We start from the raw sequence: 16840 nt of genomic DNA, 5'->3' as shown, positions 1-16840 counted from the left end.
AAGAATTTGATTGATTTATGCATTCTTTATGTATCCTAAATATTATTGAGTGATTACAAATTTTGTTAAATATAAGAAAATAATATTCACATGTTTTCGTTTCAGTTTTGGGGTAAAAGATAAATCAGTTCTTCTTTGAACATTCCCTGTGAAATTTGGATCTCCTGTTGAGCTGAATGCAATTTAAGTGGCCTTTCCCATGCTAATCTCCTTGGTTAACTAGGCCTGCCTATATCATCCAACATGCTGTGTTCAGCCCCTGTCTTAGCCAGCATGCTTCTAGTTAGGTTCTGAGCTACCAAGCCATCCAGCAGACTTTAGCATCTTTTGAAGATAATTTCTCATCTGTTTTCTGCCATTTGCCTTTATATGGTGTTTGTCGTGTTGGTTTTGCTGCTCTTTCAACTTCTCTCTGTTTTCCTCTCCTACAGCTATGTGTTTTGCATTTGAAGACCATCATGCTATCAGGGTACATGTATTTAGCATGTTGATACAGCATGTTCATTCATTTGTGTGCTCATTTTTGTATGACTTTTTATTATATGAATAATTCGTGCTCATTGGAAATAATTTGCTAGTACTCACAAGTACCCATTTATGGAAGAAATTTAGAATCATCTGCAATCCCACTACCCAGAAAAAAACAGTAGTGATGTTTTGATAATATTTGGTATATATCCTTTAGATAGTAAAGTTGTTTCTAAAAACTTGGATCATATAATCCGTGGTATTGTTTAACCATTTTTTTCACTCTCACATTGTAGACATTTTTCCATGTTGTTGAATGTACTTTTTGCATCATACTTTGAAGTTTGTGGAATGATCCCTTGAGTGGCATAAGGATCATCTCAATAGAAGGGCTGGTGGGGCTGTTTTTACCTTGTTCTCTGCCTCAGGAACTTGGGCTTTAGATACCCCCGGGGCAATGTTTAATAACTTGAGAAATTTACCAGACAGTACTAATAGGGTACTCTAACCTTGCCTAGCTTGTGGTCATTTTTGAGGTCAGAAATGAATGTTCTCACCCTCCTGTAGTGAGCCTCTGCCTGAACTGATCACCAAAGCTGTACTTCTGTTCCAGGACATCGTCTCAGCCCTGGAGGACCGTCTAAGGCCCCTGGTCCAGGCAGAGTTATCTGTGCTCGTGGATGTGCTCCACAGACCTGAGCTGCTTTTCCCAGAGAACACAGATGCCAGAAGAAAGTGCGAAAGTGGTGGCTTCATTTGCAAGTAAGCAGCCTCCCGCTCTGGGGTGGTCAGTTGCAGAGCCCTGCTGACCAGACAAAGCACTTGTTCATGAAGAGGCAGACGCCCGCCTGGTTTTTGACTTTGATGAGTACAAGGTCATGTGTTAGAGTCCTGTTCTGACCTTCTAAATTAAGTTTGTGGGTTTGGATGTACTTAAACTTGTTTTGGTGAGAATTTCTCCTTTTAACTGCATAACCGATCATCTTCTGTGCCACAAGAACTGACAGAGTGCCTGCTGTGGGCTTCAATACAGATGAAGAGAAGTCATGACCCTTCTGCCCTCAAAAAGCTCAGACCTACCAAGACCCCACAGTCTTATCCTAACATCTTTGTGGTTTCTTAGTTTATGCCTTGGGACATGATCTAAAAGAAACAACTGGTTCCATGACCAGAAATCTCTGATTGGTTGGTTGTTTAACTTGAGAATGGACTCTGCCTCTGAATTTCACACTTTTCTGGTCCCCTCAAAGGACAAGAAAGACTATGGAGGAAGGAACAGTGTTTTTTCTCCTTAACGATCATTCTCATGGGGTTTTTTATACTGGTGGCGTATTTTAGTGATATTATCAGCACTCCTTAGTGGATAAAAAGCCACACCCCATAAACTCACAGGCTTGAATGGACCTCTGTCCTTCATCTCCTCTCCCTACAAATGTCTCTCCCTCCTGTGTAGAGTCCTGCCCGTGAGCCCTTTTGCTGTTACTGACCAGTGGGTGTCGCTGTTTAGACGCCATTGAGCCCCTAACTGGCTGCTATCCCTACAAGTGAATGCACCGAAGCATGTCTAACCTGGGAGTCCTTGATAAATATTTGTTCATTAACTGACTACTTACAATAAGTTGCTTGTGAAGTGTGTGTTTGTTTAATTTAAAGATCATTTCAGGGACCTAATGCATGGTTCCCCCCCCCCCATTCAGGTTAATAAAGCATACTAAACAGCTGCTAGAGGAGAATGAGGAGAAACTCTGCATTAAGGTCCTACAGACTCTCCGAGAAATGATGACCAAAGATAGAGGCTATGGAGAAAAGGTACTGAACTTTATTTTCTTGTCAAAACAAGGTTTCGCTATTAAATTGAAGTGGGATGGTGGGTTAGAAATCCACTGTATTCAGGCATATTGACCCGAAGGGACTTATTTTTTAAAGCTAATTATCCTGTCATGAAAGGTAGCTAAATCATATGCCTTCTCTTTTAAAAGTCATATATATTTAGTTGTCTTATAGGCTGCTTGCCACGTAATTTAATGTCAGGGAAATAGTAATAAGATTTTTCATCTAAATTCCCAGTGGAAATGCAAATGCCTCTTGTGTATCAAGGTTTGCATTCCTGAGTTTTGGGTTCCAGCTAAGCATACCTGTGGGTTTTCTTGCTTCTTTCTGGTGAGATGTTGCACAATCCTTCCAGTGTACTAAGAAACTCCCTCCAGTTCTAACTGGAATTAGGACAGGCAAACACATCACCATTTCTAGCTCAGACTGGGAAATGGGCAATCCCTGGGACATGCTGCTTCTTGGCATAGGCAGTGAGCGAAGATGACAGAGACCATTCCTCACACTTTTGATTTTGGTCCAAGTGGGATAAAAACAATCTCATTGCCCCTCCTTTCTACCCACCTCCCTTAAAAAAATTTGAGGCCTGATATCAAAATTCCACCAGTTTTCATTTGAAGGTAGTATGTTCACCATTAGTTTCCTAGCCACTTGAGCAGCATTTTATGAGTAGGTAAATCCACTGATGTCATTGATTTGTCAAAATACCCAGTAAGTCACTGATTCATCCTTGTAAGAAACCTTGATAATTAAATCACAGCCGCCTTTGTCATAGTGGGTGGTGGCAACCAGGTTATTCCAAGTATAGCAGTTTGTAGGGATCTTGATTTCTGATGTAAGCAATATTCTATGTAAATATTAGAACAGTTTCACATGTGAAAATATGAAAAATAAAACAGCAAAGTACACAAGCCCTTTGCAGTATAAATTCCTTCACCATCCCCAAATCACAAGGCTTTGAAATATCACTATAAATTTTAAAAATACATAAATTAAAAGGTGAATGAATGTGAACTAATTAGGAAATAAGTATCTGTAGCTTGGTGGCAACTTTATGGCAGAAACCTGCTAGAAAAGAGTTTATAAATATAAATGATACAAGTGAAGGACCCCTTGTAAAAATGAGAAATGATGAGACATCATGTTCATACAAACACTTGTAGAGACGCCTATTGTAGGTCTTACACTGAAACAAAAGGAATGGGCAAAGGTTAATAGCAGAGAGTACCAGACAACAATTAGCATTTATTTCAGATCTTTATTTTTCTTAAAGTGAGTTTTAAGAAACATTTTTAAAATATAATTCTAGTTACAGAAATTCACTCTTCATGATAAGGTACAATCCACCAAAAGGGCCATAACTAGCTATGAGTATATTTGTAGCTTTGGGGGCTTAAAACTTGATTTTAAAATGTGGAGACCAGTTTTCTCTTCTTTAGAATATCTGTTCATTTCTGTGACTGAGATTTTTATAGTAAACTTGGTCTCTACTCCCACAAATGTTACAAGTTGTGATTATACTTCCATTTCTCTTGTTTTTTTTTATATCATGGAAATTAGAAAAGCTAGGAGTCGAGTCTGTTGCTTGGCAATTAAGTACCTCAGAGTCTTTGGGACACAGGGAAGGTATGCTTCCCCGCTCACGTTCCATGCCTGTTGGTGCTAACTGGGAGAACATCGTCACAGACCATGGGAGATACTGGGTCTGAGATGTTGTAAAATTATCTGTTATAAAGCTTATGAAAAATGATAGAGCCTAGGACTTTAAGAGGGCAGTAGGTGGAAGTCACTATAAAAGAGTAAATTGTCAGAGTTTAGAAGAGGTTCTTAGTCCCTGGCTCACATTCTTTTTTTTCAGCTGGTGAAGAAATTAGCCACACCCAAGCAGAGAGGGTCTTAAAGGAAAGATGGCATGTCTTTCCAGTCTGGTTGGGGCTCTCCTATCCCTTCTTGAATATGAAAATACCATAGGCAGATGTGGGAAACGCCATGCAACCAAGGAAGACTTTCCAGAAACCCACGTTAGTCAACATCTTTAGTACCTATAGCACATACTTAGAATGCTTCTGGCTCCATACTTTGTGGGAAAATGCTACTTAGCTATTCACATTGAATTTAAAAGAGTTGGTGGGGGGTGGCGGGGGGGTGTTGCATTAAACCATTTCCATTTCTTCCGCTCCGGTAGTGGTTATTAAATTCGTCCTGTTTTAGTAAAGCTTTTTGAAAATGGTTTTGATGCTTTGCTGGCTGTCCCTGTTTGACTAAAGATGCATGACGTATGGGGCAGGCCAGCTCTTTCAAGAGTGGAAGGAACCCAGAGCCAAAGAACTAACCTTTCTCAGGCAAACCAGTTGGCTTTAGTTGATAAAATAAATGAGGTGTTCTTTGGACTGGATGCTCAGGGCACAAGGGCAAGTGTGAGGTCATTTCCGTCTTCCTGGCCCAATTTTCCTATTAGTTGTCTTTTAAGTAGAATTTGTCCCATGACTAATGCCCTCCTGGGATGTCCAGAATTGTTCTGCCTCTCTGCCTGATTCTGAGTCTTCATGGCCATAGTCTGGTCTGGCATCCTTTTGTCCAGCCCTCTCTCCATACATGAGGCCATGGCGGAGAGCTGAAGTGACTTCCCAAGGTTACATGGCAAGTGTGTGACAGGATCAAGAAAGCCAGGGTCCTGAACGCCAGTGCACCGCCCTTTCCTCCCATCCCACAGGTGGTGTTCACCCTATCTGTGGGCCAAGTTTTCTTGTCTTCTAAGCCATAATCCTCAAAAATGATGAGACATAGATGTCTTTATTCATGTTTTCATTTAATATTTTGGATTGTCCAAGTCACAGATGAAAATGAAAGCAGAGATCATTCTTTGTTATCCTGTTAAAAAATGTTGAAATGTTGGTGTGCTTGTATGGATCTACTTGTCTGGAAAGACAAAAAAAAACAACCATTGAGTACTACCACTCACACTACCAGATAGACTAAAGCATAGCAGAATCACTGTAAGACTGACTGAGGTTTTTTAAATGCTGTGCATACCCCATTGGTGTCTCAAAGTACATTCTTTGACTTCTCGTTAGGTGCCAGCTGCTATACTAAATATACCTCTTACCTTACATCAGGTCAGCCTCAGAGATAGCAATATTGTTACTATTTTATACATGGAGGAGAAAACTTAGGCTCAGAGAGGTTGAGAAACTTGCCTAAGGTCGTCACACAGCTAATAATGGGGGAGCCAGGAATTCAAACTGGAACACCCTGACTTCAAAGTCCTTGCTCTTCTCCATTCTATCACTGGTGATTGACACCATTTGAATGTTTTGAAGTCCACCCACAATTTTAATATTAAAGTTTTGATTGTTACTTCATTATGTGATGACATGGGGCAGTGGCCCTGACAGCACTGCACATAGCAAAATTTAAACATCTCATCTTCAGCTCAGTTGTGATGTCTTACCTAATTGAAAATAGTCTCCACTTAATAGCAAACTGGCTTTACAAATTGTGATTGTCCCAGGGTCATCCACGACCTGTGGTTTTGGTCAGGTCCCAAAAGAAAGCATCAAGTCAGTAAGTAGCCAGCGATCTGTCCTCTTGCCTTGGTCAACTCTCTGAGAAGTGCCTGTCCAAGAATTATCACATATGATGCCAAGCTCAGGGCTGCTAGAAGAAGATTGTCACAAAAATTTCATCATGATCATTTAGGAATATATATATATATATATATATATATATATATATATATATATATAATGTTTCTAAAATGCAGAGGACCAACAATGAATATTGTCTCATAGAGTGGTAAATATAAATATTAAAAATGATCACCAAAATAACAGTGAAATACGGTTTTGTATGAGGCTTACAATGTCTTTCTATCCTGTGTATTCAAAGTTAATAAACTTTAAAATTATATCAGGACTTTGTCACTACTCTTTGTGTGCAATGCCTACTAAACTCTGCTTTTAATCCACAAATTAGACCATGTCTTTATTTAAAAAAGATTAAAAATTCCCATAGCTAACCATCTCTAAAATTTAATGAATCTCTCTGTAACTCAAAGAATATCAAAAGCCCTTAGACCCAGCTTGAAAAGAGAGCATAGTTATATGTTGTCTTCTCTGTGGTCTACTATAGGTTTTTTATTAGTGAAAGAGCTTTGGAAAGAAATTCAGAAGACAAGAATTAATATAAAAGAATATCTCAGAATTTATTTAAAATCTATTTTCTCTTCTAAATAGTTGTAGCTGTTTTACTACTACAGAGTTTTTACCTCAAGTAACGTCAGGCGTTTCTTTTCATACAAATTGGCAGTACCCGTTAATTACCAATGCTTCTTTTCTCTATGTGAATAAAGTATTAGCATTTCCAGCTACCAAGATTTCTAATAAGGAACTTAAATTTGCAAATATACTATTAACAAAGCATAATAAAAATAATTTGAGGATCATCTCTCCCCTTTTAAACAAGCACAGTTGTGATTAATGCTCTAGTTTTTTTCTTTTTCTTGAACTTGATGGTAATCGTTTACTCGTTACTAATATCACTTGAGTTGGCTATAATCATCTTTGGGGGAAAATGTGTTTTTTTAATCACCACTAGTACCAGGATTGGAGCTTTTGGTCTTAGGATATGTTGGTCATACTATTTACTGAAATTGAACCTTGTTCTCATTTAGCCCAATCGCAGTTTGGACTCCAGATCCCCATTGAATGGTAAAATGAATCAAAAGAGAATTTTCTCCTAAGCTACGTTGATCCAACTGTAGTCTTTGGCTCCCTCTCTCCACCCTCTTCCAAAAGACCATGGTTCTTGACTGGGTAATTTGCCCTCTGAACTCTTGATAAGTGACCTTCGAGGTTTGATACCTGCCATGTACATAGCCTGACAGCATCCTGCCCTCATCCTGAGTGGTGTGGTGCATTGCAGATGTCACCGTGAGCTGTAGTGGGTAGTACTCCAAATCCCTGCACCTCTTCAAGTGGTCCCCGTCTAACAATGCTCCAACTTGGGAGGCTCCGTGCTCAGACGAAATTTCTAACACTTCGCTTGTTGGTATTTCCTAACATTTCCTTCTTTTTCTCCCCTTTTTCTCTTTTCCAGCTCATTTCCATTGATGAATTGGATAATGCTGAGGTCCTAATTTCATTTTTTTTTTAAATGTCCCATGGTGATGTTTCCATGACACCCTTCCAGTGAACACTGTGATCTGTCCCCTAGTCTCTGCAGTGTCCAGTATCTGACTTTGTGTAGTGTGCCTTCTGGGCATGAGCTGAGTCCTTTGTGTCTATGTTAGCATTTCCCATGAGTTTGTTTGCCATTTGTCCTTGGAGATCCCGTCTGCCTCTAGATAAAGATTTTCTAAACTGTGATAAGATTTCAATCATTCACTGTTTAGAATCTCAACTGAAATTGTGGTTGATGCTGGTCATTAACCTATCTCCGAAACTCAGTGTTGATATTTATAAAGAGCTTTTCTATGTGCATGCAAAGCATCAATGCAAAAAGAAATAACTACATTGATATAGTTTGAAATTGGTAAAAAAACAAAAACAAAAAAACACTGTTCTCTTGGTCCACGTGTTGGAAGGTATGATATAAAGTGTGTGAGTGTGAGGGATGATATAAAATATTATCAAAGTGCATTGTGAATTCCAAAGTGCTCGTTGAGACTGTCTAGCTGCAGGCCTACAATGGGATTAGGAGTATACTATATCCGTGGCTTTTCATCTGGGAAAATGATCTAGAGATCAGGAAATTGAAATGTCATCTGATAGTCTGTGCTTATGTATTCAAATTAGTTTTACTTATCCACAGTTATCCTGGGGATCAATGACTGGTCCTTTTATTTGGGATTTGGGGGCCTCTGAAATATTTTTTGTTTGGTGAATAATTTTCAGCATTTCCTGCCATATACTTACTTTGCAATACATGTAATACAATTAAAGTATATAAATGAGGGAAGTTAATTGCTTGGCAAATTGAGCATCCTGAAAAAAAATTTTTATTAGACTTTAAAAAGTCTCTTTCCTGCTTTTCCTCTTCAAATAACTATTACTTCTTTTGATAGACCAAATAATACCTTACTTTGGGTAGGATAGAGCAATCAGATAGAATATGTTGTCTAATATCTACCACCATCATCTCAAAAGCATTAAGAGATGGTTCAGGTATACCTCGTGAGAGTGAATCACAGACATAAAACTGAATTTGGTTCAGTTCTCTCAGGTATGGAACTCAGAGAGGTTAAGTGACTGGACTTAGCTTGCATAGCCAGATAGTGGGTAAACTAAAGCTAGTGCACTGCCAGCTCAGCTCCTCACTTGGTGTGCTTGCTGTTCGGCCACAGTAAACTCTGTAAGCATAGACTTTTCCTTTTATTAATCAGGCATGGATGGGGAGGAGGCCATGCCCTCTGGGATGAGTAGGTGAGAAAAGGTTGTACAGTAAAAACTGAATTAATGGTTTTAACTACAGTGATTTTTGCCATTTCCTGTCTCGTTCTTTCTCTTCCTGGTTATTTCTGTGCCAGAAAAATATCTGATGCTGAATTTGTATGTTGGCACCTTTCATTACTCTTCTTTCTTTTTTTATGATAATTTATATGAGAGAGAGAGAGAGAGAGAGAGAGTGCGCATGCATAAGCAGGGGGAAAGGCAGAGGAAAAGGGAGAAGCAGACTCCCTGCTGAGCAGGGAGCCCAGGATCGTGACCTGAGCCGAAGCCAGATGCTTAACCGACTGAGCCACCCAGGTGCCCTCATTACTCTTATTTCTACCAGGAGTTGTAAATACCTCACTGATTTGAACTTTTCCTCTGAAATACTGAAGTTGTGTTTCTATTTGCTTAAGTACAAATGAAGTCGGGAAAGGAACACCTTCGCTAATCGGAGTCTGCAATGTTATTAATATACTGTTTTGCGCCATAGTAATCAGTTGATGTGTTTGCTTGCTCAAGATAGAACTTGGGTCTCCTGGCTGGGAGTTTATTGCTTGCTTATGGAAAGATTCCACAGTTGGAGCAGGTGTGTTTATAATTATACTCTAGGAAATAGAATACTGTCTGTTTATAAAAGAAGAATGTTCTGGCAGCCACTTGGATTCTTTGAAAATTCCCTGAGGAAGCAACTGCGGATCCCCTCTTCGTTGTTGCCCCTGGCAACCGTCAGAACCCTGGGACACCAGCACTATGTCCCCAGTCCCGCAGGCTGTTGGATCTGGTCCTCTAAACAGAGATGGCTGATTGGCCTTTTTCATCAATGGCTGTTCTAGAAACTAAGCAGCTCCTGTGTTTTCTCCTCTTACCAAGCTTTTTGTCAGTGTATGCTGGTGGAAACCTGCAGTCCACAGCTGGATTTCAGCAGAAGTTTAATGAGAGTTCTTGCTGGCTCAGGATACAGGCAAAGCCTCACACCTAGCTTGCAAACCAGTGTTCAATTCTAAACATTGTGGGGAATCACCCCTGAAATAGTGTGAGGCATATATGGTGATCCCGTGAAACCCTGATTGGGGGAGGACCACTGCCTTTTGATGATAGAGGCCACTTGGGCATCTCAAGGAAGGAGATGTACTGTGAAAGACTCGTGAAAAAGCATAGTGCCTCCGTGTCTCTTGTCAGTGCTCTGAGAAATCAGGGTGAAATGAGGACAGAGTTCGGAGTCTCTGTAAGGAAAGGTCATGGTATGGAGCCCTCCTAGTTGTCTTCTAGGACAAAATTTCATTTGAAACCAGGAAGAGGAGGGTTTTTTCTTTTTTAATGTTTATAGCTTGATCAATTGCTATATATGTATACACACAAATCAAGATAGGAGATGTTTCCATCATCCCCAGAAGATTCCCATGTACTCACTTCTGGCTTTAAACAGATACCAATTAATGCTAAAGACATTCAATATATGACTAATATTTGAGTGCCTGTTACCTTCCAGGCATGGTGTGAGGGGGTATGAATATGGTGGTGCCTCCAAGTAGACATAGCATTTGCCCTTCTGAAATTCACAGTTTTGTGGAGGAGATGGGCAGCAGTACAAACTAATGTTCAGTGGCAGCTGTCAATCATGAGAATTGCTAGAATGGAGAAGTGCAGGGGGTTGAACACCTATAGTTTGGGAACTTCTGCCCGAACAGGAAAGTCAGGTAACAAGCACCAGGTGGATAGCACCAGCAGGTAATCGTGTGAATCACCTTTCTAAACTGTAAAGTGCTGTGCTCACGGAACAGATGATTTCAATCCAATACTCAAACCTGAGGTGGAAGTGGTAGGCAAAACAGTAATCCACCTCATTTTCATGTATGTGTCTGTTGAAGGGAATGGTATGTTTAGAAAGTATGTGCTCAGTGGGACATGCTGCATTTCTTCATGTCTGAGATATGATCCCCATTTAATCATTGTCACTTGGAACCATGAAATCTCCAGAGCCTCTGGTGTCAGCTAGCAACATGGCCTTCCTGCATTGCAACAGAAAAGCTAGAGTGGCATTCCCACTTGTTCAGGGTGGCTGCAGCCTGCTTAAAGTGAGCCCTCAATTTATCCCACCTTGAGGTGCTTCTGCAAGCAAAGTATGCTACTGATGGAGAATTTTGTAAAATTCAGGGGGAGTGGTGGTGGGGGGGGGGAAGAAACACAAGAATTATTAAATTTCACCTTCAGGGGGCGTTCTCATGACATCCAACCCAGGCTAGAGGTGTCCTACTTTTTTACATTGCTGTGAACTGCTGGGTTGGGCACCTGCCAACATTCAGGCGGCAGTTACATAAGAGCTGCTTTTTTTCCTGGAATTTAGGCTCACTGCTGATGTGTGACCTTCAGCAGTAATTGCCAATAAATGCAGCGGGGCTGTTTACTGTTAGACACTAGCAACCATAGAGCAAGCAAGCTCCACTCAGAGCGCACAGAAGCTATTGCAGGAGGATTTGGGGGAGTTATGTGTGTGTGCGTTTTGATACTGAGATTATTACACAATGACTGAAATTGTATAGTTTAGTCAAGTTAGAATGTGTTTTTTAAAAATGAATTTTGCTATTAAGTTCCAATGAACGTGTTCTGTAAAGGTGAAACTACATCATTGGGACTAAATTTTTACTTCTTTGTTTCTAAAAACAAATGCCGTTAATAAAGGACATTGTGTTAGCAGATGTGAAAGTTTAAAATTGTTCTGAAATGCTAGATCACATATTTTAACTCAATTTTCTTTAAAGCTTTCTCATCTCTTAAGGTGGGTTTGCAAAGGCTCAGGAAGGATGGGTCCCAGCAAACATATTTGCAAGTGTGTTCACTGTTGGCTGGTTGGTTGATTTCCCTCCTCTGAGGTTTTGAGTGGGTGAAAAGGAACTGGAGGCCGATTCAAGGGTACTGGAGTTCATATGTTCCCTTTGATGTGCTGAATATGAGGGCTATAACATATTTGCATTTCTTGAACTGTATTCAGCTTCTGCTGGGGATGGTCCATGGAAGGAGACTTCATCTTTCAAAAGAAAATTCTAGAAGCTCATGGTTAATGGAATGATTTATGTTGATGGCAGCAGAAGACAAAAGGTGTTTTTGTTTGTTTTTGGTTTTTTTACAAGGCTGTGGTCTGTGCTAGCCTGTTGGAGGCATACATGAAGTGTACGTAGGTATGTGAGTGGGTGCTGTTGTACATACACCGGAAATAGTAACTCTAGGAAGACTCAGAGCTTTTTTTTTTTTTCTTTTTTTTTTTTAAGATGAGAAGGTATGGTTTCCTTTGTTTATAGTAAAAATTCATCCTTCAATAAAATGTTAGGTATGTTAGATATTACAAACAAGTGTGTCAGTTTCTTACAAACACATACCTGGCTACTATTAAAATACCATAGTTTTGGTGCCTTAATTTGTGGCTGCTTGGGATTCAGTGACTTGAGATTCATTTTGATTTTTTTTTTAAAGAATTTATCTATTCATTAGAGACAGAGAGCAGAGACATAGGCAGAGGGAGAGGGAGGCCCCCCATAGGGAGCCTGATGTGCAATTTGATCCCAGGACCCTGGGATCACTACCTGGGCCAAAAGCAGACACTCAACTGTTGAGCCACCCAGGGATCCCTTGAATTTCTATTTCAAAGATAGTCATTTGAAATCTTTTTCCTCTGGTTAGATTTGCTGACCTAATCTAAAAGCCCTGGGAAGACATAAGATCAGTGAAGAAATATGAAAAGGCAATAGAATACAGTCATGAGTTTCTAAGTTCAATAACCACTCTCCATCATTTGCTGGTTTGGGAGACTTTGCCTTGATTGGAGGTATCAGCGCCTGAATATAGTGACTGATCCTGGGACTAGGTAGGGAAAACAAGACTTGTCAAAAATCAGAAATGACCATTTTCTCAAAACATCCCTCTTTAATGTATGGTCATTGAGGATGACCCTTCATGTAAAACAATTTAACTTGATAATAAAAATGTCCTGAGAAAATCACTTCATTCACTTATTAAACATTATGTTCTGGTTTTGGCATTATATATTTATGTAGCTATTATCTTATTTGAACAATGTAGCTAATTATAAATCTGCTTCTGTTTTTCAAAATTGCAGCTTAACTGCATGAAATAACCTCATCCTCAAGGAAATAGAGCTGAAATCCTCATAGGAGGAAGTACTGGTAAAGGCTGTCTTTTTTTTTTTTTTTTTTTTTTTTTACCAAATTATATGCCAGATAGATAAGGTTTGGCCTTTGCCATGCCTGAAATCATTGTATGTCCTAGCAAGTTGTATTATATTTAGGGAACTTGCTGTTAGATATTATGAAATGAAGTTTACTGAAAATATACAAAGCATTGTTTAATGTTTTAACTGGAAGAAATCCTAAAGAATATCTGCTCCAATCTCCATGAACTACAGGTCAGAACGTGGAAGGCCAGAGAAATTCAGTGCCTGGCTCAGGTTCACAAAGAACCAATGTCTAGATGAGCTTGTGGACACATGACCCTCTGTAGCACTCTTGGTTTTTCTATTCTGTTTCATGAATGGATAGCATTAAAAAAATTGTCCTTCCATTTAGTGATTCCTAAGGCTGCAAGGCATTCTCTGTTGCCTCAAAAGGCTTCATGAAATGTTCAAGGAAGAAATATAAATAATTTTAATTTAATTATTACTTTGGAAATTAATTTTAAAACAAGAATGACAGTAGTAGAGTGTATAATCATTAAACATTTCAGAAATCAGTGGTGTCTAAGTGATTAAGAAATAGCCATATACTACCTATGGGTATTCTAAAAGTATTCAGTATACTTCTTTGAACAAAGAGATCTCAAACAAGAAAATTTTTAAAACAAAACCAAACCCAACCACTTCCAATTCAATCTTCATTTCCTTTAACTTTTGACTGGCAAAGGAGTAGGAGAGTAGCTCTCTGGTTTCCTACAGTAAACCCATGCCTATAATCTTTTTGTTCTAATCATATAGGATCAGTATAAAAGAATATGTTGTAGCCAGTGCAAATCGTAGAAGATAACATGTTTTTTCATTGGTATCTCTGAGTGCTCTAAAATGCATGGGCCATTGCTTTAATTCTGCTTTTTCTTAGGTGTCCCTTCTGTACTAAGAGAGATAGCAAATACGTTTGTACAGTTTTTTTTTTAAGATTTTTTATTTATTTATTCATGGGAGACCCAGAGATAAGGCAGAGACACAGGCAGAGGGAGAATCAGGCTCCCTGCAAAGGAGCCCAGTGTGGGACTCAATCCCAGATCCCGGGATCACGCCCTGAGCCGAAGGCAGACGCTCAACCACTGAGTCATCCAGGCGTCCCATATTTGTACAGTTAATTCTTTAGTCTAAAGCATATAGAATTTAAGAACAGAGTTGAAGCATATTCCTGGATTGTGATTTTATTTATGTCTTGAAAAGACCTATAACTGACTTCTGTTTTTATTTTCCTTGCCATACTGCAGTCTCTCCTGCCATTATATATCTCCCCACTCCAACAGGAAGCTAAAGGCTCTGGAGATAAATTTTTTCCCTGAGGCTAGTGGAGTTGTGCTCATGTCTGAAAATTTTTCTGTCCATAATTGAGTGAGCAGCCCTCCACGTATCCCCCACTATAAAGTAATCTTTGTACTTAAAGAGATCTCCTGTATCTTTTCTTCATTTTACCTGTTGAGAAATAGAAAGCCAGAAAGAAGCCATTAAGTTATATAATAACAGTTTTATATCAAGAACATTTTTTTTTTCATCTTGGATATCAAATCACCAAAGAGGTAGCATTGGGTTGGATTGAGATACCACCAGATTTCATAACTTCAGTCCTTCTGTGCTTTCAACGTCTGTACTGGCTCACCAGCCAACAGCCACACTCTGGCCTCAGTATGGATATGCTGTGTCTCTGGAGCACTGCTGAGCAAGGCCAAGGTCACTCACTTGCAGCGGGAGCCTTGGCCTCATTCCATATTCCCAGACTGTACCTTGAGCTAGCCAGCCATGCCTGGTGCATGACTTTGGTGCAGGGAGGTCTGGGTAGGGTCTGGTGGTTACATCTGACATCAGTGAGTTCCCTGCCCCAAGCACGTGCTCTCTGGAGGACAGAATCGTGGAGCTGTCTTTCACAAGCTTTGGGCCTCTGGGAAGGGGAGTGTACCTGAGGCCTCTGTTGTTTTTACCCACCCGTTCTCTTTCTCCCTCTCTGCACCTTGGATATCCTTGGATATGTATATGATTGCTTTTTCTCTTTTGGTGGATGAACAAAACACAGGTGTGCAGTGGTTCTTCCTTTGGCATCCTTTTTTTTATTTTTTTAAAAGATATATTTCCTTCTTGGTCATTAGTTTCTTTCCCTATTTTAAATTCGTTTCCCTATCTCAAGGCAATTGGTTTTTCCAACATGATCACATTTAGTGCAGTTTAAAAGAGAAAGTATCTCCCCACCTCAATTGCTCAAGACCTGGTATAGCCATGTCACCTCATCTTTGATCTTGCTTTCTGTGTTTTGTCCTTGAGTGTTGGTCTCTGGACTCTTTGTCACCCACGAGAATGAAGTGCCATAACTAACATGCTTTGTTTTACTCCCAACTAGCTCCCACAAGCTCCGGATTCTGAGAACTCCACAGAGGTGTGTGTTGTTCACCTATATTTGCAGTGACAGCAAATATGGGTGCTTCTCAGTTGTCCTTGTTGAGTGTCTGAGCTGTCGTGGTGAAATTTCTGTCCTGGTGGTAGGTGCAGGAGGGAAATCTTCTGGCTGGGCTGGGAACTGATGGTTTCTGTAATTGAGGTGGCTCTCAGTGTAGGAAAAAAGTTCTGAACTGCTAGAACTAAACCAGAGTGTCCCTCCAGGTGAGATGTGCCTCTCTGAAGGCTTTCAGACAAAACTGTCTCAGTCTTGAAATGTTCAGTTGAGAAACTCTGGAATGTCGAGACCTTTTTGTTAGACAAAATAGACTCTGGGTTCTGTGCAGAGATGATGCAAATTTGAAGTTCTGGATATTAATGCATAGTTGTGGTGAATGCTGTTAATAAAGTCATAGTTTGACACTGCATGCTTTCTGTTCTTCCTATTGCTAACTAAACTCATTAAATAAAGGACTAGAATTAATTACTGCCTCTAAGCTTTTTGGAGAGACCGATTTCTAAGTATCAAAATTTGCTTTCAGAAGCTATTCTAAAATCACAGTAGGGTAAAGCATGAATAAAAGTGTATTTCATTTGAGAAAAGTCTAATGAAAATCTTAAAAATGAAACCAACAGATTATCAAATAGCTGAGTTGCAATGTGGCTGCTTTATAATGATCAGCGTCTAATATGGTAATCAGAGTTCTTCATTGTTAGCAGCTTGGATTAGAATGCTGTGTACCAGTGGGTTGAGGAGAGCTGAGGTGCCATATATGTGTCTGCTCAGAAGTGTATATGCATTGATGTTCTGGTGCATGTGCTATGCAATTATGCATGTATGAATTGTGAGGATTTGCCCTCTTGGTGTCTTGCATTATAACCCTTTTTGGGCTCATGTAAAAGTACATAATATAGCATATGACCAAAAAGTCATAAACCTGGTCATTTAAATACTGCATTAAGGTTGGGTACAGAACAGTTGTTAAGCAGTATTCAAAGTAATTGAGCATTTAGAATGTATCCGGGGAAGAATTTTAAAAGGCCTATAATCCTTTTGTGTAACTCTTTGCTCAGTATGAGCTCTTGGTGTATTTTATTTGTGACTGATACTGAAGATGGTCCTGTCTGCCTAGTGTTGTACTTAAAATGGAATTTCTGCATGCTTAGCAGGAGCTTGAACCGAGCCCCCCCCTGAGGCAACTGGAAGACCATAAAAGGGTACGTAGTCTTGGATATTGGGAGCTAATGGCCATAACACCTCCCTCAGCCATGTGCTGTAACTTAAAGACAGCTTTTGTTGGTGTTGATATTGTTAAAGCATTAATCACAGCCATTTGTATCAGTGAGGCTAACTGGTGAGTTTCCCTATTATCTACCCCCGTAGGCCCTATAGGGCCAATGCCTGAATGATGACCAGTAAGCTTTTCATGACCTCTCTTCTTTTTCTGTAGTGGCTTTCTAGTTAAATGAAGTCCTAAAAAAATTTTTT

At 39.7% G+C, this 16840-nt stretch overlaps 1 protein-coding gene across 11 annotated transcripts in view; it reads left to right on the top strand.

Moving 5' to 3' along the window:
- The window catches only part of ITPR1 (inositol 1,4,5-trisphosphate receptor type 1), a 319204-nt gene that overhangs the window by 193217 nt on the left and 109147 nt on the right, over window positions 1–16840 (top strand). For 5 of the 11 annotated variants that reach the window (XM_072785304.1, XM_072785307.1, XM_072785301.1 and 2 more), the window contains 5 exons: window positions 1082–1230; window positions 2166–2277; window positions 7396–7428; window positions 15317–15352; window positions 16519–16569. In XM_072785304.1, the coding sequence (XP_072641405.1) occupies window positions 1082–1230; window positions 2166–2277; window positions 7396–7428; window positions 15317–15352; window positions 16519–16569 (381 nt within the window). The remainder of the gene's footprint in view (window positions 1–1081; window positions 1231–2165; window positions 2278–7395; window positions 7429–15316; window positions 15353–16518; window positions 16570–16840) is intronic. The other 6 variants (XM_072785303.1, XM_072785310.1, XM_072785306.1 and 3 more) reach the window with 2 other exon arrangements.

This window comes from Canis lupus, chromosome 19, assembly GCF_048164855.1.
Source record: "Canis lupus baileyi chromosome 19, mCanLup2.hap1, whole genome shotgun sequence".
NCBI lineage: Eukaryota > Metazoa > Chordata > Mammalia > Carnivora > Canidae > Canis > Canis lupus.
The sequence above is the reverse complement of the archived record's forward strand: the minus strand, read 5'-3'. Positions and strand labels throughout refer to the sequence as shown.